The sequence below is a fragment of the Oncorhynchus masou genome, chromosome 21, assembly GCF_036934945.1.
Source record: "Oncorhynchus masou masou isolate Uvic2021 chromosome 21, UVic_Omas_1.1, whole genome shotgun sequence".
In the NCBI taxonomy this organism is placed as follows: Eukaryota; Metazoa; Chordata; class Actinopteri; order Salmoniformes; family Salmonidae; genus Oncorhynchus; species Oncorhynchus masou.
Window position 1 is genome coordinate 5,110,581 of NC_088232.1, and position 27,697 is coordinate 5,138,277.

General features: G+C 42.0%; 1 protein-coding gene across 3 annotated transcripts in view; it reads right to left on the minus strand.

Annotated features, from left to right (window-relative positions):
• The window catches only part of LOC135507603 (deoxycytidylate deaminase-like), a 74,006-nt gene that overhangs the window by 8,611 nt on the left and 37,698 nt on the right, over positions 1 to 27,697 (minus strand). For 2 of the 3 annotated variants that reach the window (XM_064927152.1, XM_064927150.1), the window contains exons 5-6: positions 26,767 to 26,863; positions 14,902 to 19,348 (exon numbers count right to left, since the gene is read on the minus strand). In XM_064927152.1, coding sequence (XP_064783224.1) covers positions 19,255 to 19,348; positions 26,767 to 26,863 — 191 coding nt within the window. In that variant the 3' untranslated portion in view covers positions 14,902 to 19,254. Of the gene's footprint in view, positions 1 to 14,901; positions 19,349 to 26,766; positions 26,864 to 27,697 lie in introns of those variants that run through there. The other variant, XM_064927151.1, reaches the window with a different exon arrangement.

Genomic DNA, 27,697 nt, shown 5'->3' on the forward strand with positions numbered 1-27,697 from the left:
TGCTATTTAGCTTGACGTTGTACTGGAACCCACTGTGTATGCATAGGCTATTACTCATTTGGGAGATGGACCAAACATAATGTGAAGAATTGGGCTTTATTTCCCCCTTTACTGTTGCATGGTGTAACTATTAACTGTGCCCTGTGTGCGTCCCAAATGGTACCCTATTCCCTATATAGTGCACTACTTTTGACCAGAGCCTTATGGACACTGGTCAAAAGTAGTGCACTATAAAGTGATTGAGGCGGTATTTGGGACGCAGGGTCTGTCTGTACATCGATGCTTGATTCCTTGGTTGTCTGGTGTCATCACCCCTCTCTGTCTTATACACTGTGGACAGACTGACAGACAAGATGCGTGAGACTGACAGGTTTTTCTAAGTATTATACAGTCGGCCCCAGTGGAGGCTGCTGAGGGGAGGACGGCTCATAATAATGGCTGGAATGGCGTGTAATGGAATGGTATCAAATAAATGAAAAGCATGTGTTTGATACCATTCCATTCACTCCATTCAGGGCATTATTAGGAGCTGTCCTCCTCTCAGCAGCCTCCACTGGTAGGCCTTTAGTCAGCCACATGTCAGGATTCTACATAGGGGAACAAAATGTATTTTAACAGGATTTCACCCAACACCTCCAGACTGTATAGCCACAGTGGGAATTCCTGTGCTGCTTCCCCCTGAGGGGTGTTTGGAAAATGCCAGATAAAATGCAGTTGACTCTCTTTTCATCTTCTAAATGAAAACAGAAATGTGTGAGATAACAAAGACTTGGACACAAGCCATTCCACTTCAGAGCTATAGCTTTCCCCTTGTCGGGACAGATCCTCCATATGAATTGAAGGAACAAATACAACAAAACGCACACCCTGCCTAACAGCAAGACAGCCAGGCGGGCCAGGAGGACGTTAATGAAGTGTCGCTCGGCGGCGAGCCCAATAATTGGCGACGAGCGCGATGCAATAAGTGGGAGATTCTGCCGCCGTAAATGACCTTTGTGCATGCGTGCGTGCGTAGATGCGCGCGGCGTGCATGGGTGCGTGCATTCTCGGTGTGAATGGCACCGGGGAAAACTTATTTCACCACTATGAACTACGTTGTGCATAAACTGTATCACGAGAACACTCAAGATTCCATCCCCATTGAATAACATTGGAAAAGAAGTCAGCGAGCATTGCTCCCTCCCAAAGAAAATAGAAATGCTATTTAGCTTGACGTTGTACTGGAACCCACTGTGTATGCATAGGCTATTACTCATTTGGGAGATGGACCAAACATAATGTGAAGAATTGGGCTTTATTTCCCCCTTTACTGTTGCATGGTGTAACTATTAACTGTGCCCTGGCTGCATCCCAAATGGTAACCTATTCCCTATATAGTGCACTACTTTTGACCTTTTGAAGGAGTTTGAGCTTCTGTAGTGCAGGAGAGGTTAAGGGAGGACATAATAAATCACACACACTCACACAGAGAGAAAGTCCTCAGAAAGAGTCAGGAGTGTGTGAGTGTTTGTGTGCACTCTTTAGCAGATGTGTGTGTGTATGTATGAGAGTGTATTTAGGAGTTACTAATTTAGCCCATGGCCAGCTCAGTCTTTCATTAGCCAAACGACACACACGCACACACACATCACTGTTTCTGACCAGCTCCCACAGCAATTAGAGAAGCTCCCCGGACAACCCAGAACGGTGTGTGTGTGCGTGCATTTAGCAGAGCAGGAAATCCAAAAGCCCAGACCTTGGGGCTCTGCTGGCCCACTGTGACACATCCTGATTCCTACAACCTGTTAACACAGAAGGGATACATAGATAGAGAGACGGAGAGAGAGAGAAGAGCTGTTTCTTTTTACTGATTTCCCTTCCTCTCGCTTTCTTTCGCTCTCTCTTTTTCCGCAACTCTATCTAATTTCCTTTCCTATTAGCTGAAACAACACTCTCTTCCTCTCTACTCGATTACCAATAATGAATGACATGTTGATGCAGCGAGAAGGAAATGAACACTTGTTAAATTGAACACAGACTATTAAAGGAAGGCAACTCTTTCTTCCTGTGTGTGTGTGCGTGCATTGTGCGTGGAAGAGGTCCTTGAACCTCTCCACAACATTGTTTTCTTGAGATAAGATGTAATCCCGGGAATATTGATGGGGAAACAATATTATTCCCATTTGGGAGCGTCGAGACCCAATTTTTACACAGGCACCGTGACAGGACAGCTTTGTGAATAGTCAATTACACATCTGCTCAGGTAGAGAGAGCAAAGTGTTACTTTGATAGATTTAGCCTGTGAGATATCATTAGGACCCCCCCAGAAGGACGGATCTCATCATGTCTCTCATTCATCTCTATTCATTTCCTGAGTATTAGATGGAGTCGGCTGTCTACTAACGGTGGGAATAGGTTTGTAATGCAGGGGGGATATTCTACAACAGCGACGTTGACGTCCCACTGACACCAACCATGCATACATCTGTTCTCTGACCATGAACACAAACTAAGATGTCTTCCAGCGTGCTTCAGCACTGTGTTGCTCCCCAAGACGCCTGATAGACATCTACAGGACCGTGAACGACCTTCATGTCTCTCTGTCTGATTGCCGTGCATTCAAATACCACTTCCACAATCACCCAGGATTTGTCAGCTAGCTAGGCGACTGGCGTGACCCTCCCTGTCAGAAAGAAGCAGTAGCAGGTTGACTTCAACCAATCACATGCGTTTTACTTCAGGGCAGAGCTGCTTCCAGAACATGATTCATCCCAAAAAATGTCAACCTGTGAAGCAGTAGAGTTATTTCCGCAGCGGTTATTAATCTAACACACTGACTTAATGGGAAGAGACAAGTGTGTAATGATTATTATTTGGCCACACTCTCCTGTCCTGTCTTTCAGCAGAGGAGACCGCTGTGGAATGTGTCACAAATTGCCCGTCCGTCCTAGTCGGAATGTAGAGAGACGCTGCTGGAGCGAGTTGTTGTTTTGGAGGGAGGTGGATGGGTCTTTGCATTTGTGCGTATGTGTCTGCTACAGATTCCCTGGATCATCTTTTCCTCTCCTTAACCTACACTCTTTGAAAAACAAATTGCTGTCTAGAACCTAAGGGTTCAGCGGCTGTCCCCGTATGATAACCCTTTTTGGTTCCAGGTCGGGCCCTATTGGGTTCCATGTAAAACCCTTTCCCCAGAGGGTTCTAAATGGAACACAAGAGTTCTACCTGGAACCAAAGGGGTTCTCCTATAGGGACAGTCCACAAACCCTTTTGGAACCCTTTTTTCTAAGAGTGTAAGGTTGACTTTTTGAGCACCATCAGTGCTTTGCCTGGCCACTTCTGAATTTCTAGATATATGGGTAAATAGATGAATAGCTGGGTAAATAGATGAATAGATGGGGGTAAGTGGATGGGTAAATAGATGAATAGCTGGGTAAATAGATGACTAGATGGGGGTAAGTGGATGGGTAAATAGATAATAGCTGGGTAAATAGATGAATAGATGGGGGTAAGTGGATGGGTAAATAGATGAATAGCTGGGTAAATAGATGAATAGATGGGGGTAAGTGGATGGGTAAATAGATGAATAGCTGGGTAAATAGATGAATAGATGGGGTAAGTGGATGGGTAAATAGATGAATAGCTGGGTAAATAGATGAATAGATGGGGGTAAGTGGATGGGTAAATAGATAATAGCTGGGTAAATAGATGAATAGATGGGGTAAGTGGATGGGTAAATAGATGAATAGCTGGGTAAATAGATGAATAGATGGGGGTAAGTGGATGGGTAAATAGATAATAGATGGGTAAATAAATGAATAGATGGGGGTAAGTGGATGGGTAAATAGATAATAGCTGGGTAAATAGATAATAGCTGGGTAAATAGATAATAGATGGGTAAATAGATAATAGCTGGGTAAATAGATAATAGATGGGTAAATAGATAATGGCTGGGTAAATAGATAATATATGGGTAAATAGATGAGTGAATAGATTAATAGATGGGTAAAGAGATAATGGATGGGTAAATAGATAATAGCTGGGTAAATAGATAATAGCTGTGTATATAGATAATAGATGGGTATATAGATAATAGATGGGTAAATAGATAATAGCCGGGTAAATAGATAATATATGGGTATATAGATGAATAGATGGGGGTAAGTGGATGGGTAAATAGATAATAGATGGGTAAATAGATAATAGCTGGGTAAATAGATAATAGTTGGGTAAATAGATGAATAGATGGGGGTAAGTGGATGGGTAAATAGATAATAGCTGGGTAAATAGATGAATAGATGGGGGTAAGTGGATGGGTAAATAGATAATAGATGGGTAAATAGATAATAGCTGGGTAAATAGATAATAGTTGGGTAAATAGATGAATAGATGGGGGTAAGTGGATGGGTAAATAGATGAATAGCTGGGTAAATAGATGACTAGATGGGGGTAAGTGGATGGGTAAATAGATAATAGCTGGGTAAATAGATGAATAGATGGGGGTAAGTGGATGGGTAAATAGATGAATAGCTGGGTAAATAGATGAATAGATGGGGGTAAGTGGATGGGTAAATAGATGAATAGCTGGGTAAATAGATGAATAGATGGGGTAAGTGGATGGGTAAATAGATGAATAGCTGGGTAAATAGATGAATAGATGGGGGTAAGTGGATGGGTAAATAGATAATAGCTGGGTAAATAGATGAATAGATGGGGTAAGTGGATGGGTAAATAGATGAATAGCTGGGTAAATAGATGAATAGATGGGGGTAAGTGGATGGGTAAATAGATAATAGATGGGTAAATAAATGAATAGATGGGGGTAAGTGGATGGGTAAATAGATAATAGCTGGGTAAATAGATAATAGCTGGGTAAATAGATAATAGATGGGTAAATAGATAATAGCTGGGTAAATAGATAATAGATGGGTAAATAGATAATGGCTGGGTAAATAGATAATATATGGGTAAATAGATGAGTGAATAGATTAATAGATGGGTAAAGAGATAATGGATGGGTAAATAGATAATAGCTGGGTAAATAGATAATAGCTGTGTATATAGATAATAGATGGGTATATAGATAATAGATGGGTAAATAGATAATAGCCGGGTAAATAGATAATATATGGGTATATAGATGAATAGATGGGGGTAAGTGGATGGGTAAATAGATAATAGATGGGTAAATAGATAATAGCTGGGTAAATAGATAATAGTTGGGTAAATAGATGAATAGATGGGGGTAAGTGGATGGGTAAATAGATAATAGCTGGGTAAATAGATGAATAGATGGGGGTAAGTGGATGGGTAAATAGATGAATAGCTGGGTAAATAGATGAATAGATGGGGGTAAGTGGATGGGTAAATAGATAATAGATGGGTAAATAGATGACTAGATGGGGGTAAGTGGATGGGTAAATAGATAATAGATGGGTAAATAGATGAATAGATGGGGGTAAGTGGATGGGTAAATAGATAATAGCTGGGTAAATAGATAATAGCTGGGTAAATAGATAATAGCTGGGTAAATAGATAATAGATGGGTAAATAGATAATAGCTGGGTAAATAGATAATAGATGGGTAAATAGATAATAGCTGGGTAAATAGATAATAGCTGTGTATATAGATAATAGATGGGTATATAGATAATAGATGGGTAAATAGATAATAGCCGGGTAAATAGATAATATATGGGTATATAGATGAATAGATGGGGGTAAGTGGATGGGTAAATAGATAATAGATGGGTAAATAGATAATAGCTGGGTAAATAGATAATAGTTGGGTAAATAGATGAATAGATGGGGGTAAGTGGATGGGTAAATAGATAATAGATGGGTAAATAGATAATAGTTGGGTAAATAGATAATAGCTGGGTAAATAGATAATAGCTGGGTAAATAGATAATAGCTGTGTAAATAGATAATAGCTGGGTAAATAGATAATATATGGGTAAATAGATAATAGCTGGGTAAATAGATAATAGCTGGGTAAATAGATAATATATGGGTAAATAGATGAGTGAATAGATTAATAGATGGGTAAAGAGATAATGGATGGGTAAATAGATAATAGCTGGGTAAATAGATAATAGAATGGTAAATAGATGGGTAAATAGATAATAGATGGGTGAATAGATAATAGATAGGTAAATAGATAATAGATGGGTAAATAGATAATATATGGTTGAATAGATAATAGATGGGTGAATATATAATAGCTGGGTAAATAGATAATAGATGGGTGAATAGATAATAGCTGGGTAAATAGATCATAGATGGGTAAATCGATAATAGCTGGGTAAATAGATAATAGCTGGGTAAATAGATAATAGCTGTGTATATAGATAATAGATGGGTATATAGATAATAGATGGGTAAATAGATAATAGCCGGGTAAATAGATAATAGCTGGGTATATAGATAATAGATGGGTAAATAGATAATAGCCGGGTAAATAGATAATATATGGGTATATAGATGAATAGATGGGGGGTAAGTGGATGGGTAAATAGATAATAGATGGGTAAATAGATGAATAGATGGGGGTAAGTGGATGGGTAAATAGATAATAGATGGGTAAATAGATAATAGCTGGGTAAATAGATAATAGTTGGATAAATAGATAATAGCTGGGTAAATAGATAATAGCTGGGTAAATAGATAATAGATGGGTAAATAGATAATAGCTGGGTAAATAGATAATAGTTGGGTAAATAGATGAATAGATGGGGGCAAGTGGATGGGTAAATAGATAATAGATGGGTAAATAGATGAATAGACAGGGGTAAGTGGATGGGTAAATAGATAATAGATGGGTAAATAGATAATAGCTGGGTAAATAGATAATAGTTGGGTAAAATATATAATAGCTGGGTAAATAGATAATAGCTGGGTAAATAGATAAGATGGGTAAATAGATAATAGATGGGTATATAGATAATAGATGGGTAAATATATAATAGCTGGGTAAATAGATAATAGATGGGTATATAGATAATAGATAATAGATGGGTAAATAGATAATAGCTGGGTAAATAGATAATAGTTGGGTAAATAGATGAATAGATGGGGGTAAGTGGCTGGGTAAATAGATAATAGATGGGTAAATAGATGAATAGATGGGGGTAAGTGGATGGGTAAATAGATAATATCTGGGTAAATAGATGAATAGATGGGGGGTAAGTGGATGGGTAAATAGATAATAGCTGGGTAAATAGATAATAGCTGGGTAAATAGATAATAGCTGGGTAAATAGATAATAGATGGGTAAATAGATAATAGATGGGTAAATAGATGAATAGATGGGGGTAAGTGGATGGGTAAATAGATAATAGCTGGGTAAATAGATAATAGCTGGGTAAATAGATAATAGCTGGGTAAATAGATAATAGATGGGTAAATAGATAATAGTTGGGTAAATTGATGAATAGATGGGGGTAAGTGGATGGGTAAATAGATAATAGATGGGTAAATAGATGAATAGATGGGGGTAAGTGGATGGGTAAATAGATAATAGATGGGTAAATAGATAATAGCTGGGTAAATAGATAATAGTTGGGTAAATAGATAATAGCTGGGTAAATAGATAATAGCTGGGTAAATAGATAAGATGGGTAAATAGATAATAGATGGGTATATAGATAATAGATGGGTAAATAGATAATAGCTGGGTAAATAGATAATAGATGGGTATATAGATAATAGATGGGTAAATAGATAATAGCTGGGTAAATAGATAATAGATGGGGGTAAGTGGATGGGTAAATAGATAATAGATGGGTAAATAGATGAATAGATGGGGGTAAGTGGATGGGTAAATAGATAATAGATGGGTAAATAGATGAATAGATGGGGGTAAGTGGATGGGTAAATAGATAATAGCTGGGTAAATAGATAATAGCTGGGTAAATAGATAATAGCTGGGTAAATAGATAATGGCTGGGTAAATAGATAATATATGGGTAAATAGATGAGCGAATAGATTAATAGACGGGTAAAGAGATAATGGATGGGTAAATAGATAATAGCTGGGTAAATAGATAATAGATGGGTGAATAGATAATAGATGGGTAAATAGATAATAGATGGGTAAATAGATAATAGATGGTTGAATAGATAATAGATGGGTGAATATATAATAGCTGGGTAAATAGATAATAGATGGGTGAATAGATAATAGCTGGGTAAATAGATAATAGCTGGGTAAATAGATAATAGCTGGGTAAATAGATAATAGCTGGGTAAATCGATAATAGCTGGGTATATAGATAATAGATGGGTAAATAGATAATAGCCGGGTAAATAGATAATATATGGGTATGTAGATGAATAGATGGGGGTAAGTGGATGGGTAAATAGATAATAGCTGGGTAAATAGATGAATAGATGGGGGTAAGTGGATGGGTAAATAGATGAATAGCTGGGTAAATAGATGAATAGATGGGGGTAAGTGGATGGGTAAATAGATAATAGATGGGTAAATAGATAACAGCTGGGTAAATAGATAATAGTTGGGTAAATAGATAATAGCTGGGTAAATAGATAATAGCTGGGTAAATAGATAAGATGGGTAAATAGATAATAGATGGGTATATAGATAATAGATGGGTAAATAGATAATAGCTGGGTAAATAGATAAGATGGGTATATAGATAATAGATGGGTAAATAGATAATAGCTGGGTAAATAGATAATAGTTGGGTAAATAGATGAATAGATGGGGGTAAGTGGATGGGTAAATAGATAATAGATGGGTAAATAGATGAATAGATGGGGGTAAGTGGATGGGTAAATAGATAATAGATGGGTAAATAGATAATAGCTGGGTAAATAGATAATAGCTGGGTAAATAGATAATAGCTGGGTAAATAGATAATAGTTGGGTAAATAGATGAATAGATACATAAATAGATGGGTAAATAGTTAAGGAGAGTGTGAATGTTTGGCAGATGAAAAAGGTTTATATTGCAGTTTGAGATTAGATGAGGTTTTACCTGTTTGAAATGGAATTAAGATAAAAACGTGGGAATAAGTCAATGACTAAACATAAGTTGAAATGCATCTCTTTTGTTCTATATTCAAATCGGCTAAATAGAATACATGTGATGTTTAAATATAGTCCGTTTTCATTATTAAGCTGTACTAAAACTATCGTTGAAATTAAACGTAAAACTACTAAAACCTATTTGACACATTCAGCTGAAGATGTATTTTGTCTCTCGCCATGTTCAGTACACTTCATCTGCCGTAGTGTACACTGTAAATCAATTTCAAGGTGCGCAAATCATCTCACAAACTATCCGCGTTTGTGTTCTCGTGTGTTGACATACAGTGGAGTGAATATTAAAAAAGACGGTTGTTAATTTAAAAAGAATATGAATCTTCGTCTTCTGTCGATCTCCACCCAAATCCCTTATTTCCGCTGTTCGTAATCAAAGATAGTATTTCCAGCTGTGAACTATTTTGCTCGTTTCCCACTAGGGAAAAGCAGATGGGGTATGGGGCATCGGGATCAGTAATATGCTTTTTCCCTGAAATCCACTTCACATCCCGTAACGGGCCCAGCTGTCATTTTTTTCGTGATGTATCACGTCTTGTAGCCATTTGTGGATGATCTGTTCTTTCCAATCAGAGGCGTCGGTGGTGATCTGTAGTTAGCGAATGCAATCAAAGGCCTGTTAAGGTACCTTGTGTTGATTGCGTGTGCGTGCTTGCATGTTTTTCCATCAACGGCTTCTGTTACACCTCTATCAGTCTCTAAGCATGTGTGTATAGCTCATTTATACCAGAGCATCTATGACAAGCATGCCGCTCATTCTACACTGCATTTCCTGTTTCTGTCCCTATCGCCACGGTGACAACTTCACACATTGTTGACAAGCCCCTGCATGATGTCATATCTTTCCTTTCACATCGGATTCCAACTCCCAGACTGGCATGCACAGATTGGAAAATAATGTCTCTGTAATGCTGATATGCCTTTCTGTTATAGGCTTCTACATGAACAACAAACCATTGCCGCCAACAACAATATTGTTGTCAGTGAACCATCAATGGCCATGTTATAGTAGTTTTAAAATAATTAAAACAAGGAATTTGTTTTTGGAGGGGGGGGTCACTATTCTTTATTACAACTCAATATATGACCTTTGACCAGTCATAGCTCTCATCGTATCGGATCATACGATATATCAGGAATGTCTCAAGGGGCATAATCCAGCCATTTACCTACACTACTTCCCTGTGGACCTCAGTGACACTCTGGGCAACCAAGCTAAATTGGTCAATACTGTAGTTGAATGGAGGTGGCATCATGGGTGTAGTGAGTGATGTGAAACATCCTTAACGTGGCAGATAGAAGTAGAGTGAATAGAGCTGACAGGACTGACAGACAATCGCATCTGTATCTGAACGTTCTGTAACCTTAAAATCCTCCACGTCACGCCTGGTAGAATGGATAAAGCCAGCAGTGTGCACACTGGGCTCCACTGAAGCCCAGCTAGATAAACACCATTTAGATCAGTGGTCGCCAACCTTTTCAAGCCTAAGATCATTTGATCCCAAGTTCAAATGTAAACCAAGATCTACCACTTGCAAAAAATGATGAAAAAACGGGGCCACGATGTAGTTCCACTTTGACATTCTTTATTTTTGTTACCTGTCAGTCACAAGCAAAGTATTAATTTAATTATACAAATAGTATAATCAGTGCAACTATCATTCAACATTTTATAAGTCATATTACATTTTTCAATATTTCCACAGGCCTATTACTCATTCACCTTTCATATTTAACCTCAATAATCAGTCCATTACAGTCCTAAGCCAATCATGTACAGTACTGTTTCACTTTCCCTTCTTGAACAACATACAACACAGATCATATCCTATTGTAAACAATTTAGCCTACAACACATTTCAAACTGGCAATACTCACTCACTCTGGCTGTGGATGAGATCCCCTCCCACACTCACACATTCAATGTGATGGCTGTGATTTCACACTATCAGCAAGTGCTCTGTCGTCTGGCTCAAAGTATCAGCCTTTCTGCGTCAAACTGTCTCGTGAGATGTCTATTAGTTAGACAAGACCTGTTCTTTGTCTTGATTATTTTCATCTGTGAACGGGCCATCTCACAGAGATATGTCGATCCGAGGTAGGACTTCGCCATAAGTGCGCTGGATGAAAAGAGGGGAAACTTTTCAGTGTTTACAAGACCCCAAAAGTCACTGTCTTGATCTTGCTTTCAACTCGATGTCATTTTGCAATTCAATTATCTCCATGTCAACTCCGATTGGTAAAGCAAATACTTGCTGGAATGGGGATGAAAGGGTTTGAGTTAAATGCTACAACCTCCCCTGTCATTTAACTCCTGAAAACGCCTGCTTCAATTCAGATGCCAGTTTCTCCAGGTGGGCACAGAATTCTTGCGGGAGAAAAACACCTTTGTTTCTGATGTTTTGCGACATTATCTCCAGGTTTGCGAAGTGTCCCGGCCTTCCATTCCTCAGCTGAGAGGCCCACACCCCCACCTTGGCCTTAATTGACAGCGTTGATCATGTGAATGGGAATGCTGTTATCAAGCACATAACGTTTAAACTCGTTGTAAATGTCCTCACCGCTCATCCTCCCTTTTAATGGTAAGACTCCTTAGTAGTTGAAACCTTAAAAGCCATGCGAACAAACACCATCAGCTGTGCAGTGTCTGTCATATCCTGGGATTCGTCAAATTGCAGTGAAAAGCACTCAAAGTGATTTCCTTGAGCACTTGTTGGTTCACGTACTCCTATAACAACTCTACCCTTTTCTTGTCACAGTGGCTGGGCCAATTGGAACACTTCCGATAGCATTTTTAATGTCCTCTTTGTTTTTCAAATTCTTTGAATAACGTCTCGGGGGCAACGGCCATTGCCTCCAGGTATAGCTCTCCATCAGCGAACAGGTTCTTATGTTTAGCCAAGAGATGGCTGACACGGAAGGAGGCCTCTGTTGCACCCTCCATACTTTTAGCTGCTGGTTTGGTAAAAAGCGACAGCTGTGCTTTCAATATAGACTTGAGCTCATCAACTTTCTTTGAAGGAAGCGAACACTTTAGCAGGTAGGTTTCTTTGGGATGGATGGTGGTGGTGCCCTCCATGTCGTTACCCCTTTTAGCGAGAACTACAGCCTGGTAGCAAATCCTGTTGTCCTTAACTACGGTTGGGCATCCGCCATCGTTTCGTTAGTTTGATGCTTCCAAGATCGACGGGTTGGTTTCACCTTATTTAAATGGAGATGGGGTTGTGGATCCAGAGTTACATGGCGTACGAGATGAATGGGATTACATGTCTATAGATAGGGTGGCCAATGCGCCCCTGTAAATCGTCTATATCAGTCGCTATCTAGGCCCAATCTGACACAATCACCCTAGTGAACCCCAAAATGGCTGCCATGTAAAGACACATTGTTCCATTCTACTGGCTCATGGAAGATCCAACATGGGTGACAGCTTCATCTGATTTAGCCATTATATTGACTGATCATTTACAAGTCTATGGATTAGATTGGGGAAAAGACAGTGGTACAACCATATTAAAATGAGTTGACGTGTCGGCCTTTATTCATCTTGAGTCATTTTATTTCCACTCAGCTTCTCCTCTCCTGTATAAGTGACTTCTAAGAAGATGAACTTCCGCAAAGTGAGAGAAATCCTCAGGTGCATATCGGTAGAGAAGAGCGACTTTGCAGTGGCTCGCTACACACACACCCCCACACACACACCCCGCCACTTCACCTCCATAACAGCAGGTCTGTCGTCTAAGACCTTGGCCACAGCGCGACAAAGACGTTAATGAGACGTCGTCACTTGGACACTAAAGACGGGGGAAAGAGACATGATCATTATTCAACACAGGTGCAGCTGTTGTGTTCGCTACTGAAGAGGAGAAAGAAAGAAGGGGGAAAGAGAGGGGTGGATAGAGAAAAGACAGAAAGGAAGAGATGCTGACAGGTGAGGCAAAGCGGCAGACGGACCCACACCAAAAAAACTTACGCTCAAAAACATAACATGAACATAACATGAAATATACACAGTGTAGAAAACATTAGGAACACCTTCCTAATATTGAGTTGCACCCCATTTTGCCCTCAGAACAGCCTCAATTAGTCGGGGCATGGACTCTACAAGGTGTCGAAAGTGTTCCACAGGAGATGCTGGCCCATGTTGACTCTAATGCTTCCCACAGTTGTGTCAAGTTGGCTGGATGTTCTTTGGCTGGTGGACCATTCTTGATACACACGGGAAACGGTTGAGCGTGGAAAAACCCAGCAGCGTTGCAGTTGTTGACACACAAACCAGTGCGCATGGTACCTACTACCATACCCCCTTCAAAAGGCACATAAATCTTTTGTCCTGGCCATTCACCCTCTGAATGACACATACAGTGGGGCAAAAAAGTATTTAGTCAGCCACCAATTGTGAAAGTCCTCCCGCTTAAAAAGATGAGAGGCCTGTAATTTTCATCATAGGTACACTTCAACTATGACCGACAAAATTAGAAGAAACAAAATCCAGAAAATCACATTGTAGGATTTTTAATGAATTTATTTGTAAATTATGGTGGAAAATAAGTATTTGGTCAATAACAAAAGTTTCTCAATACTTTGTTATATACCCTTTGCTGGCGATGACAGAGGTCAAACGTTTTCTGTAAGTCTTCACAAGGTTTTCATACACTGTTGCTGGTATTTTGGCCCATTCCTCCATGCAGATCTCTTCTAGAGCAGTGATTTTTTGGGGCTGTTGCTGGGCAACACGGACTTTCAACTCCCTCCAAAGATTTTCTATGGGGTTGAGATCTGGAGACTGGCTAGGCCACTCCAGGACCTTGAAATGCTTCTTACGAAGCCACTCCTTCATTGCCCGGGCGGTGTGTTTGGGATCATTGTCATGCTGAAAGACCCAGCCACGTTTCATCTTCAATGCCCTTGGTGATGGAAGGAGGTTTTCACTCAAAATCTCACGATACATGGCCCCATTCATTCTTTCCTTTACACGGATCAGTCGTCCTGGTCCCTTTGCAGAAAAACAGCCCCAAAGCCTGATGTTTCCACCCCCATGCTTCACAGTAGGTATGGTGTTCTTTGGATGCAACTCAGCATTCTTTGTCCTCCAAACACGACGAGTTGAGTTTTACCAAAAAGTTATATTTTGGTTTCATCTGACCATATGACATTCTCCCAATCTTCTTCTGGATCATCCAAATGCTCTCTAGCAAATTTCAGACGGGCCTGGACATGTACTGGCTTAAGCAGGGGGACACGTCTGGCACTGCAGGATTTGAGTCCCTGGCGGCGTAGTGTGTTACTGATGGTAGGCTTTGTTACTTTGGCCCCAGCTCTCTGCAGGTCATTCACTAGGTCCCCCCGTGTGGTTCTGGGATTTTTGCTCACCGTTCTTGTGACCATTTTGACCCCACGGGGTGAGATCTTGTGTGGAGCCCCAGATCGAGGGAGATTATCAGTGGTCTTGTATGTCCTAATAATTGCTCCCACAGTTGATTTCTTCAAACCAAGCTGCTTACCTATTGCAGATTCAGTCTTCCCAGCCTGGTGCAGGTCTACAATTTTGTTTCTGGTGTCCTTTGACAGCTCTTTGGTCTTAGCCATAGTGGAGTTTGGAGTGTGACTGTTTGAGGTTGTGAACAGGTGTCTTTTATACTGATAACAAGTTCAAACAGGTGCCATTAATACAGGTAATGAGTGCAGGACAGAGTAGCCTCTTAAAGAAGAAGTTACAGGTCTGTGAGAGCCTGTTACGAATCCCTTTTGGCCCGACAGTCTAGGGGGGATGGTAATGAGACTCGTAACATAACTCATGCAAATTATTATTGTGACAAAGTAAAAGTGTGAACGAAATAACCACGACAACAGAAATCTACCGTCAAACTCTAGGTTTATTTATAAACACACGGTAATGGGGGGAGCAGGAAAAGGGGCTGAGCTGGACCCAAGGAAAGAAACAAGTATTCAAAAACACCCCTAAGCTAGACTAGCCTACTTTAACAACAGCTAACTAACTAACCAAAAATACAGTGGGTGGTCCGCCCAGTTCTAACTAGTGTATTTAACAAAGTTCACCTACGGGTAGTGTATGCCCATGGGCGACTTGTCTTGGTTTCCCCCTTTTCCCACCAGCAACACAAACACCATAACCAAAAACAATACTCACAGGTGATGACAAAGTGCTATGAGGTGCTTAAACAAAAGAGAGGTTAAGACACAACGCGAGAGTGAAACACAGAGACCTACAGACATGGCATTTACAGAGAGATTGAGCTGAGCTGAGCTCTAGAACAAACAAATGATGGGGTTTTTAAACCATGGGGAAGGAACTGTGATAGGTCAGGAAATAGGAGGAGGTGTGTCTTCTGATTGATGATTGATTGTTGACTGATTGGGGAGTGATGATTTTCACCTGTGAGGGGAGAAGGAGAGAAAAGAAACACACACACACAGGATACACACACACAGGATAACTGTATCCGTAACAGAGCCAGAAATCTTGCTTGTTTGTAGGTGACCAAATACTTATTTTCCACCATAATTTGCAAATAAATTCATTAAAAATCCTACAATGTGATATTCTGGATTTTCTCTCTCTCATTTTGTCTGTCATAGTTGAAGTGTACCTATGATGAAAATTACAGGCCTCTCTCATCTTTTTAAGTGGGAGAACTTGCACAATTGGTGGCTGACTAAATACCTTTTTGCCGCACTGTACATAATCCAGTCTCAAAGCTTAAAAATCCTTCTTTAACATGTCTCCTCTCCTGTATCTACACTTATTTTGAAGTGGGGTTGACAGGTGACATCAATAACGCATCAGTGCTTTCACCTGGATTCAACTGGTCAGTCGGTCATGGAAAGAGCAAATGTACCTAATATTTTGTACACTCAGTGTACAAACAGTACTGTAACGACCCTGGGTTTATACGCACGGATATCGACTTTGCGGCACAGTCGCTGGACTTCGGGCTAGAAGGTTGAGGGTTCAAGACTTGCTCCCTGCTGTTTCATTACAGTACGCAAGAATAAACATCATGGGACCACGCAGCCGTCATACCGCTCAGGAAGGAGACACTTTCTGTCTCCTAGAGATGAACGTACTTTAGTGCGAAAAGTACAAATCAATCCCAGAACAACAGCAAAGGACCGTGTGAAGATGCTGAAGGAAACAGGTACAAAATTATCTATATCCACAGTAAAACAAGTTCTATATCGACATAACCTGAAAGGCCGCAAGGAAGAAGCCACTGCTCCAAAACTGCCATAAAAAAGCCAGACTACAGTTTGCAACTACACATGGGGACGAAGATTGTACTTTTTGGAGAAATGTCCTCTGGTCGGATGAAACAAATAGAACTGTTTGGCCATAATGACCATCATTATGTCTGGAGGAAAAAGGGGGACGCTTGCAAGTCAAAGAACACCATCCCAACTGTGAAGCACGGGGGTGGCAGCATCATGTTGCAGGGGTGCTTTGCTGTAGAAGGAACTGGTGCACTTCACAAAATAGATGGCATCATGAGGCAAGAACATTATGTGGATTATTGAAGTAACATCTCAAGACATCAGTCAGGAAGTTAAAGCTTGGTTGCAAATGGGTCTTCCAAATGGACAATGACCCCAAGCATACTTCCAAAGTTGTGGCAAAATGGCTTAAGGACAACAAAGTCAAGGTATTGGAGAGGCCATCACAAAGCCTTGACCTCAATCCCACAGAAAATGTATGGGCAGAACAGAAAAAGTGTGTGTGAGCAAGGAGGCCTACAAACCTGACTCAGTTACACCAGCTCTGTCAGGAGGAATGGGCCAAAATTCACCCAAGCTTGTGGAAGGTTACCCAAAACGTTTGACCCAAGTTTAAATTGTTTAAGGCAATGCTACCAAATACTAATTGAGTGTATGCAAACTTCTGACCCACTGGGAATGTGGTGAAAGAAATAAAATCTTAAATAATTCTCTCTACTACTATTCTGACATTTCACATTCTTAAAATAAAGTGGTGATCCTAACTGACCTAAAACAGGGAATTTTTACTGGGATTAAATGTCAGGAATTGTGAAAAACTGAGTTTAAATGTATTTGGCTAAGGTGCATGTAAACTTCCGACTTCAACTGTATATCCAGTTTTATATGTGAAATATAAAGAATATATTTCCATACATTTAAAATCTAGTTGTAATACATTTGTATGTCACACATTAAAATACATTTCAAAATGCACATTTTTGTATCCTAAAATGCATCCCCCAAAATATATCTAAAAAAATCTGTATGAGACAAAAATAGAACCAGGCAGTGATCGCTCGTTGGCATGTCCACCTGTACCTCCACATGTAGCTAGCTATAAATGTGAGTCCACGACTGCTCCTCAGCCCTGGCTGGCCGGCGTGTCATTTTTATACAATAACTGCAGCAATCACTGGTTGGCAAATCTGAGATGCTCATGCCAACATCAAATGTGAGCATGCAGGACAAAAGCAGTTCAGGTAATGCTAGCAAGGCGATTCAGGGAAGCCGAGGTGTAGACTGGAGACAGAGGATTCAGGGAAGCCTGAGGTGTAGACTGGAGACAGAGGATTCAGGGAAGCCTGAGGTGTAGACTGGAGACAGAGGATTCAGGGAAGCCTGAGGTGTAGACTGGAGACAGAGGATTCAGGGAAGCCTGAGGTGTAGACTGGAGACAGAGGATTCAGGGAAGCCGAGGTGTAGACTGGAGACAGAGGATTCAGGGAAGCCTGAGGTGTAGACTGGAGACAGAGGATTCAGGGAAGCCGAGGTGTAGACTGGAGACAGAGGATTCAGGGAAGCCTGAGGTGTAGACTGGAGACAGAGGATTCAGGGAAGCCGAGGTGTAGACTGGAAACAGAGGATTCAGGGAAGCCGAGGTGTAGACTGGAGACAGAGGATTCAGGGAAGCCTGAGGTGTCGACTTGAGACAGGCGATTGTAAGTGGAGGCATCCAGCAAAACAGGTTGTGGCTGCCTTCAGGGTTTATTGGCCAACAGAGGCCCTGGCAAGCTGGAGGTAGAGATGCAGAGAGGGGAACCTGGGTAAGATGTGCATGCACTGCCTCGCTCCTTTCCAAAGCTCTTGAACACACAGCAGTCTCTCTCGGTGTACCTCCGTCAGAGGCACCGATTAAAGAGCATGGAGGGGGTCGCCTGAAAGGGCGGAGAGGAAAAGAAGTTGGGGCAGAAGAGAACGGGGAAGGAAACAAAAGTGTTTGAGTGTGGTGTCCCACAGGCCTCTCCTGAGACTCACCATATCAACACCCTCTAGATCAGACACAGGCTAATCAATGACCTTTTCATCCTACCTTCCCCTCCATCACAGACACTCGTTCCAAGGCCGGGGAAAGACGGAAAAGTCCGGTTCTTTTTTTATTGCCACTTCACAACGCTCTCGCACTGCCTTTTTGTCAGGAGTGAGTGGGGATGATTTCATATTCTGTAAACATGTCTACATGAAGGTTGTTTGAGTAACACACCTAAAAGGCATCTGATATGTATTTATCCTTCTCCAAATATCTATTCTATTTCTCTCACTTTTTTTTCTGTCCGGGTCCAACCACCAGCTCGATTGGCAAACCTGTTTCTTGGCAACGCAACAGTTTAGTGTGAGATATTGAATTGACCTGCATATTCACAGTATTACACACGCACCACTTCATGTCCAGCAGATCTATGCTTGGATATTACCCAAAATATTGTGTGTCTTTTGAGGAATTAGAGCTTTTGTCAATGTAGAGTACTTCTACCACCTGATTGCACCTCTATTCAAAGTAACAACTAAAAACAATGAGAGACAAAGCTATAGCAGTTTCCATATTTTCTGCATAAACGCTGTACACTTGAATGATTTTAAAACATTGCTCATAGTTTATTAGGTTGACATTGCATGGGCAGGCACACAATGTGTTTAGTGTTTCAGTACTCCCACCATTTGTGACATTGTCTAACATTTTATTATGACTAAAACAGTAACGATTGGAAGAGTATCCTGACTGTGGAAAAAAAATGTATTTAAAAGACACCGCAGTGAAAGTAACCCCATGTAAATTCACAAGTCAATAAAAATAAAGTTCCGCACTGTAAAAGACAAAAAACAAAATCTTTACAATGAAATGTTTCAATAAGATTTAACATTTACAGTAGAGGTGTCGTGGCAGGTTAGGGGAGGAGTAGTTCAAAGCACCCACTCTTACTTTCCCTCTTCTTTCTTTCTCAAGGTGAGTCTGTTGAGCCTGTTCCGCTGAACATCCCAGAGTTAATAGAATTAAAATCGATGACAATCTTGTTTCGCTTGGGCTTGAACTGCCTGCGAACAAACGGACACACACAGAGGGAGAGAGCGTTGAGAAGAGGAGAAAAAGCAAGTCACTCTTTGTGAAGCCATGAACTTTTCCGGGAACTTGTTCAGCACAGGGACTGTTTTGAGTCAGAGACAGGGGGAGGCGGCAGAGACAAAGATGAAGGGATGGGAGACGGGTAAAACAAAAAGAGAGAAAGAAAGAAAAAAACTCTTCCTTTTCTCCTGCGGCCAGGAAGGAGCTCTGGGGGATCCAATTACCCATAAGCTCGCCTGGGGAGGGGGGGTGTAGGGTGGAGCGGCCGCCCCCTCGAGGAGGTAATGACAGGGACCAGGGACGCATTTTGCTCCCTTATCGCCACAACCCCCTGCCGAGGTCCCCAAACCCAGCAGAGAGTAGACTCCTCCTGTCCTCATCACTCTCTTATGTCTCTTTACTTATCTCTCGCTCTCCCTCTTTCTCAGTCCCCATGCCTGGACTCCCCGTACAGACCTGAGGCTGTATAGTTAGATCAAGTCTATTAGCAGGACCCCTGGATCTGTCCCTGGGCCCTGGAAAGAGAGGCCTGTAGCAAGCGCATCACAGGCTACATCCCAAATGGCACCCTATATAGTGCATTACTTTTGACCAGTGCCTAGGGCACCACTTGGGACGTAAAAAGTTTTGTGGCACAACAGCTACCATTACCGCAGTGAAATGGCAGGCCACTAGCCTTTCTGGAGGCTTTTTATGAAGTAGATTGTTAACACCTTGTCGTGGTGTACGTGCCCAAGCAGAAGAGAAGAGGCACTCTAGCGTGTCACAGTTCACCACTGCACGACACACTAAAAGCCTTGCTGCCTTGTAAAATGCCACCACTAATAACGTTCCAGGACACCTTTCATTCTGAAGACAGACCCACCGCACAGACACGCCCGTAGCCTGTTCACAGGCGCGCACACACACACACACGCACACACACACACACACGGAATCTGCCAAATGACTTAAATGTAATGTAAATGGAATGAATGCTGCTTTGCCACCTGCTTTTAAATCCCAAGACCAAAGATGTTCTCACTCACTCAATCAAATCAAAATGTTATGTGGCATGTGCCAAATACAACAGGTGTAGACCTTACCGTGAAATGCATACTTACAAGCCCTAAACCAACACACTTTTTTTTAAAGTAAGAAAATACTTGCGAGGGGGAAAAGTTACAAAATAACGAGGCTATATACAGGGGGTACCGGTACCGTGTCAATGTGTTGGGGTACAGGTTAGTCAAGGTAACGGAAATGTAAAGTACCAGTCAAAAGTTCAGACACACCTACTCATTCAAGGGTTTCTTTATTTGGACTATCTTCTACATTGTAGTGAACTATAAAACCATAAACTATGAAACGCATATGGAATCATGTCACCCAAAAAAGTGTTAAATCAAAATATATTTCATTTGAGAATTTTCAAAGTAGCCACCCTTGGCCTTGATAGCTTTTCACACTCTTGGCATTCTCTCAACCAGCTTCATGAGGTAGTCACCTGGAATACATTTCAATGAACAGGTGCACCTTGATAAGTGTATTTGTGGAATTTCTTTCCTTAATGCGTTTGAGCCAATCAGTTGTGTTGTGACAAGGTAGGGTGGTATACAGAAGATAAACCTTTTTGTTAGAAAACCAAGTCCATATTATGACAAGAACAGCTCAATTAAGCAAAGAGAAACAACAGCATCATTACTTTAAGACATGAAGGTCAGTCAATGAGGAAAATTTCAAGAACAGGGAGTACAGGAGGAGACTAAGCATGCACCCCTGAGAGGCCCCCGTGTTGAGGGTCAGCATGGCAGATGTGTTGTTGCCTACCCTTACCACCTGGGGGCGGCCCATCAGGAAGTCCAATATCCAGTTGCAGAGGGAGGTGTTTAGTGATGAGCTTTGAAGGCTGAGCTGTAGTCAACGAACAGCATTCTCACGTAGGTGTTCCTTTTGTCCAGGTGGGAAAGGGCAGTTTGGAGTGCAATGGAGATTGCATCATCTGTGGATCTGTTGGGGCGGTATGCAAATTGGAGTGGGTCTAGGGTTTCTGGGATGATGGTGTTAATGTGAGCCATGACTAGCCTTTCAAAGCACTTCATGGCTACAGACGTGAGTGCTACAGGGCGGTAGTCATTTAGGCAGGCTACCTTGGCGTTCTTGGGCACAGGGGCTATGGTGGTCTGCTTGAAACATGTAGGTATTACAGACTCGTTCAGGGAGAGGTTTGAAATGTAAGTGAAGACACCTGCCAGTTGGTCAGCGCATGCTCTGAGTACGAGTCCTGGTAATCTGTCTGGCCTTGTGAATGTTCACCTGTTTAAAGGTCTTACTCACATCGGCTACGGAGAGCGTGATCACACAGTCGTCCGGAACAGCTGGTGTAGTGTTGCTTGCCTTGAAGCAAGCATAGAAGGCATTTAGCACGTCTGGTAGGATCGCGTTACGGGGTAGCTCGCGATTGGGTTTCCAATCTCGCGATTTGTAATCCGTAATAGTTTGCAAGCTCCGCCACATCCGACGAGCATCAGAGCCGGTGTCGTAGGATCCAATCTTAGTCCTGTAAAGATGCTATGCCCGTTTGATGGTTTGTCGGAAGGCATAGTGGGAAAGTCTTGCATCCGCATCATCAGACCACTTCCGTAATAAGCGAGTCACTGGTACTTCACGCTTGAGTGCTTGCTTGTAAGCAAAAACCAGTAGGATAGAATTATGGTGAGACTTTTCAAGTGGAGGGAGAGCTTTGTATGCATCTGTGTGGAGTAAAGTTCTAGAGTTGTTGTTTTTTTTGCTCTCTGGTTGCACATCCTGGTAGAAATGAGGTCAAACGGATTTAAGATTTCCTGCATTAAAGCTCCTAGTGGCCGGGGACACCGTTTCTGGGTGAGCATTCTTGTTTGCTTATGGCCTTATACATCTCGTTGAGTGCGGTCTTAGTCCCTGCATCGGTTTGTGATGACACTATTTACCAAGAGTTGTCTACAGTTTATCATGAGGTACTCTACCTCAGGCGAACAAAACCTTGAGACTTCCTTAATATTAGAGATTGCGCACCAGCTGTTGACAAATAGACCACCACCCGTGTTACCGGAGGTTGCTGTCTTGCTGATGCATGGAAAACCCAGCCAACTATATATTATGCATGTCCTTGTTCAGCCATGACTCAGTGAAACATAAGATATTACAGTTAATTTAATGTCCCATTGGTAGGATAGTCTCGAACGGAGCTCATCCAGTTTATTTTCCAGAGATTGCGCGTTAGCCCGTAGGAGAGATGGTAAAGGCATTTTCAAAGGCTACATTTCAGTCCACATAACATTTGTCAAACTACAGTATATTTTACAAAACACAAATTGTATTTTTCTGTAATGCTTATTTTTGGAAAGGGGAGAGTGCTCAACCAACGTGAGTCAAGGTTCTACCAAAGAAAAAAAAAGTACTCCTAATTGAAAAGGAAAAGGCACTTGCTCACCATTAGAAATGTGTTTTTTTAAGCAGGGTTAAAAGATTAATGCTTTAGCCTTCAATAAAGGCAATAATTCTTATCTACAAATAAAAGTCAATTCAACTGGTTTATACTGCGTCAACACTGATTCAGTCATTCGTGTATTTTCCTCAAGGTCAAAAATGTTCCTTGAAACTTCTATTGAGTATGCGATCCAGTTAAGAGTCAAATTTAATACACGCTTTCGGTCCAAAATGCTAACGGATACAGACAGAAAATAAAGAAAGAGGGATGGAGGAAAGGAGAGGAATAAAATATTCATCGCAAATGTGTAGGAGGAAGTACATGATCAGCGAGCTCAGGGATTTGGCCTCGTTTCCCAAACTCTGTTCTGGGGATCCCCCTGGGTGCACATTTTGGTTTTTGCCCTAGCACTACACAGCTGATTTAAAATAATCTAAGCTTGATGGGGGCACCAGGATCGAGTTTTGGAAACTATGAGCTAGAGGACAACCTGAATAGGTGTGTGTGTGCGCATCCTCAATAAAACCAGCTAGTGGAAATAAACTCTACCCCCATATGAACACATCTTCAAAGCTTTCTATATATATATATATATATATATATATATATACACATATTTTTTTTTTTTTTTTAATCAGTGGAAGTGTATGGGTACCTGTAGAGTGCACTACGTTTGACCAGAGCCCTATGGGTAGTGCCATAAAGTAGGGCACTATATAAGGAACAGGGTGCTATTTGGAACGCAAACACACATTATATATATATATCTCGCGATATATATAGTATTTTCTGGCTTCCTGCCTCCAACAGTGAAAGTCTTATTTGATCTGACGAGGATGAAGTATTAAGACTGTATTTAAATACCTGAGCTGTAACCCTGTGTATTTAATGTGGCTCAGGGGGAGATTTCCAAGCATGTGTGGCAGCGAGACATTTCAATGGGAATCAATTAAAGAACGTTCTGCTTGTTCATGTACCTGCAAATAAGGACATGTTGGTGAAAAATATGCTTTATCTTTCCCAGTGTGTATATGTGTATCTATAGAGTATGCATGTGCTGTTCGGGGTCTATACAGTTTGTTAAAAGTCCTGCAACGGGTCGGATACCCACGATTCCCTGAGGTTGAGCCGCAAAAATAAATAAATAGTAAAAGAATCGGCTTGCGGGTGGGAATGAAAACATTCAATACGCGGATCAGAACAATTATATTGCGGGTTGGAATTTTTTTCAATCAAGATTAATAAAAAAATAATACAAGCCCAGGAACCTGTTGTGTTGAACTGTGTTGCAAAATCAATTAGGCTATGTGAGCGGTGAGGCAGACATGGCCTGGGCCGAGGCTCCCAGCCACATAACCAGAGAGTGGAGCAGGAAACTGTCCAATAGTAGAATGTGTGGTGCTGAAACATTCCTAAATTCGTCGACGTGCAGGTCTTATGTTTCCTTCTGCCACGTGACAATATGTTGCAAAGTGTATTTCCCCTGACTACTAGCTCACGTGAAGATGGGTAACGTAACAGGAGAAATAAAACCAAAATGGTGAAATACACCATTGTGGAAACTGGTGCTGCTCGATTGAAATCGCCGATTTGGAAGGGTTTTGGAGTAGTTGTGGACAAGGACGACAGCAACCCAGTAGATGGATACACAGCCTGTAAAAGTGCAAGCAAGTATTTGTTAATGATAATTCAGTAGATTATATTAATTCCGGCTTTTGATCACACACACACACACACACACACACACACACACACACACACACACACACACACACACACACACACACACACACACACACACACACACACACACACACAGCCATATCAAGTTTAAACCTGTGCAGCTGGTAAAGGTTTGAGTAGCCAATAGCCTACAAAATAAATGAATGCTATTTTTCCAGCCTATAACCTATTTGATTCTGTGAATTGTTTACATTTCAATTAAACTATTTAATTATCCAAATAATATTGAATGTAAAGGTATTGTTTTGTCGGCTACAGGCTTACATTTGGTAGTAAGAAAGCCTATAGAAGGCTCTTTTTCAAATGTGAGTTGTCAATGTGCCGCATCGCATTGTGAAACTAAAATTCTTAAAGAGGAGCAGAACTTCATGATTTGGTCTAGTTTTTCGGCTTGGTCATTAAGAAATGCTGCAGCCATGACTGAAGCCAAACGAGAGTTGTCTTGTGGGGACCGTCAATAAATTAGTTCATTAGGCCCCATCTATGGATTTCACAGATTTCAAAGATATGCATCTGTTGGCCACAGATACCTTAAAAAAAGGGTAGGGGCGTGGATCAGAGAACCAGTCAGTAACTGGTAACCACCATTTGCCTCATGCAGCGCGACACATCTCCTTCACATAGAGTTGATCAGGCTGTTGACTGGCCTGTTGAATGTTGTCCCACTCTTCTTCAATGCTGTGCCAAGTTCCAGGATATTGGCGGTAACTGCAACACATCGATCCAGAGCATCTCAAACAGGCTCAATGGGTGATGTGTGAGTAGGCAGGCCATGGAAGAACTGGGATATTTTCAGCTTCCAGGAATTGTGTAAAGATCCTTGCGACATGGGGCCGTGCATTATCATGCTGAAACATGAGGTGACGGTGATGGATGACTGGCATGACAATGGGCCTCAGGATCTTGTCACGGTATCTCTGTGCATTCAAATTGGCATTGATAAAATGCAATTGTGTTTGTTCTCTGTAGTTTATGCCTGCCCATACCATAACCCCACCATGGGCCACTCTGTTCACAACGTTGACATCAGACACTTCTCCAGCATGCCAGTGGCCATCGTAGGTGAGCACTGCGGAGAGGTCAAGACCCTGGTGAGGATGATGAGCACGCAGATTAGCTTCCCTGAGACAGTTTCTGACAGTTTGAGCAGAAATTCTTCAGCTTTTCAAACCCTCAGTCTGGGTGGTTGGTCGGATGTGGAGGTCCTGGGCTGGCGTGGTTACAAGTGGTCTGCGGTTGTGAGGCCAGTTGGACTTACTGCCAAATTATCTAAAAACAGAGACGGCTTATAGTGGAGAAATGTTATTCTCTGGCAACAGCTCTGGAAGACTTTCTTGCAGTCAGCATGCCAATTGAACACTCCCTCAAAACTTGAGACATCTGTGGCATTGTGTTCTGTGACAAAGCAGCACATTTTTGAGTGGCCTTTTATTGTCCCCAGCACAAGGTGCATCTGTGTAATGATCACGCTGGTTAATAAGCGTCTCGATATGCCACACCTGTCAGGTGGATGGATAATCTTGGCAAAAGAGAAATGCTCACTAACAGGGATGTAAACACATCTGTGCATAACATTTGAGAGAAATAAGCTTTTGTGAGTGTGGAACACTTCTGGGATCTTTTATTTCAGCTCATGAAACATGAGACCAACACTATACATGTTGCGTTTATATTTTTGTTCAGTATAGAATATGTAGAGACATGACATTTATTAAAATATCTATCTGCTCCTTTCATCACACCTCTTTCCACACACTCACCCCCCCCCCACCACTCAATCCGGTGTAGTTTGTGAGAGCAGATTGGCAGCAGGTAGTTAGTTGTAGGCTGTATGGGGTCTGGTGCAGTCTGGCACTGCTGACCCCCCCAGTAGTCCCAGGACAGGTTGTTAGTGGGTAGGGTTTACACCCCTGAAACAGCCCTCATATCCAGGCACTATCCCTCTGACACGCATGTATACAGGTTCAAAAACACACGTGTGTAACCCCGAGGGGAGCGCCATCTAAGCTCCAACCCTGTTTGTTTGGAACCTCTTCTCACAGAACTTCCAGCCCTCTCTGGCTGGCAGATGTCAATTAAGTCATCCACACTCCTCTTCCCTCCATCCAGGAGCAATACACACACACACACACACACACACACACACACACACACACACACACACACACACACACACACACGGCGGCTCAGGAGACTCACTTGTATTGGATCCCTGCCAAGTTAAGCAGCCGTCTGGAGGCAGTCATTTCAGGGATGTCGTGGTACTTGTCTGACAAATAAATCACGTCCTTTATACCTGTAGGTAAGAGACAGCGAGGGGAAAGAGGGAGGGATGGATGGATGGAGGGGAAAATAGAGGGAGAGAGAGAGAGTCAATTATCTATCGGACAGGCTCGGGATGATGGTGAGTGGTGACTAAGGGAGGGAGGGAGGTGTCAGTAAACCCTGCGGAGTGGAGAGGGAGGAGGGGTGCAATTGAGTGTGTGTACTGTATGGGGGAGGTCGATAAACCCTCAACAGCAGGCAGAGTCCAATACCGAGAACTAAAGACGAAGCAGGAAATCTACCAACCCCAGCTGTCATCTTTAAAAGCACCCCCTTCCCGCTTAATGGAGGTGTGTGTGTGTGTGTGTGTGTGTGTGTGTGTGTGTGTGTGTGTGTGTGTGTGTGTGTGTGTGTGTGTGAGCCTAAGCAGTATACAACAGGGCCTGGCTCGATTAGTATATCTACCATACCATCATGCTTGGGAGGTCCTCGGCTCCCTACACAAACACAATATCACTCTGTCAAAAAGGTCACATACAGCGGGTGCCCGCCTTATCTGCCAACACCCCACTGAAACCCCCCTAAACTGCAGAGATAGGATTGGTTGTCCCCCATGGCTCTGTGCTGGGCCCGCCTGATATCTTCCCCGCATCATCAGAGCTTTAGGAGCCGCTGGCTCAATCCGGCTCAGCGTTACCCAGCATGGCTTCCCAGTCTCACCTGCCCTGTATTATCGGACAGTTTCATCTGCAGGAAACTGTGAGAGAACCGGTATTTATCCTGTGATCCGCTGAGGGGAGACCACGCAGAGTGAATTCTATTCACCACAGTAGATAAAGAGCAATGGACTATAGGGCTGGCTGGT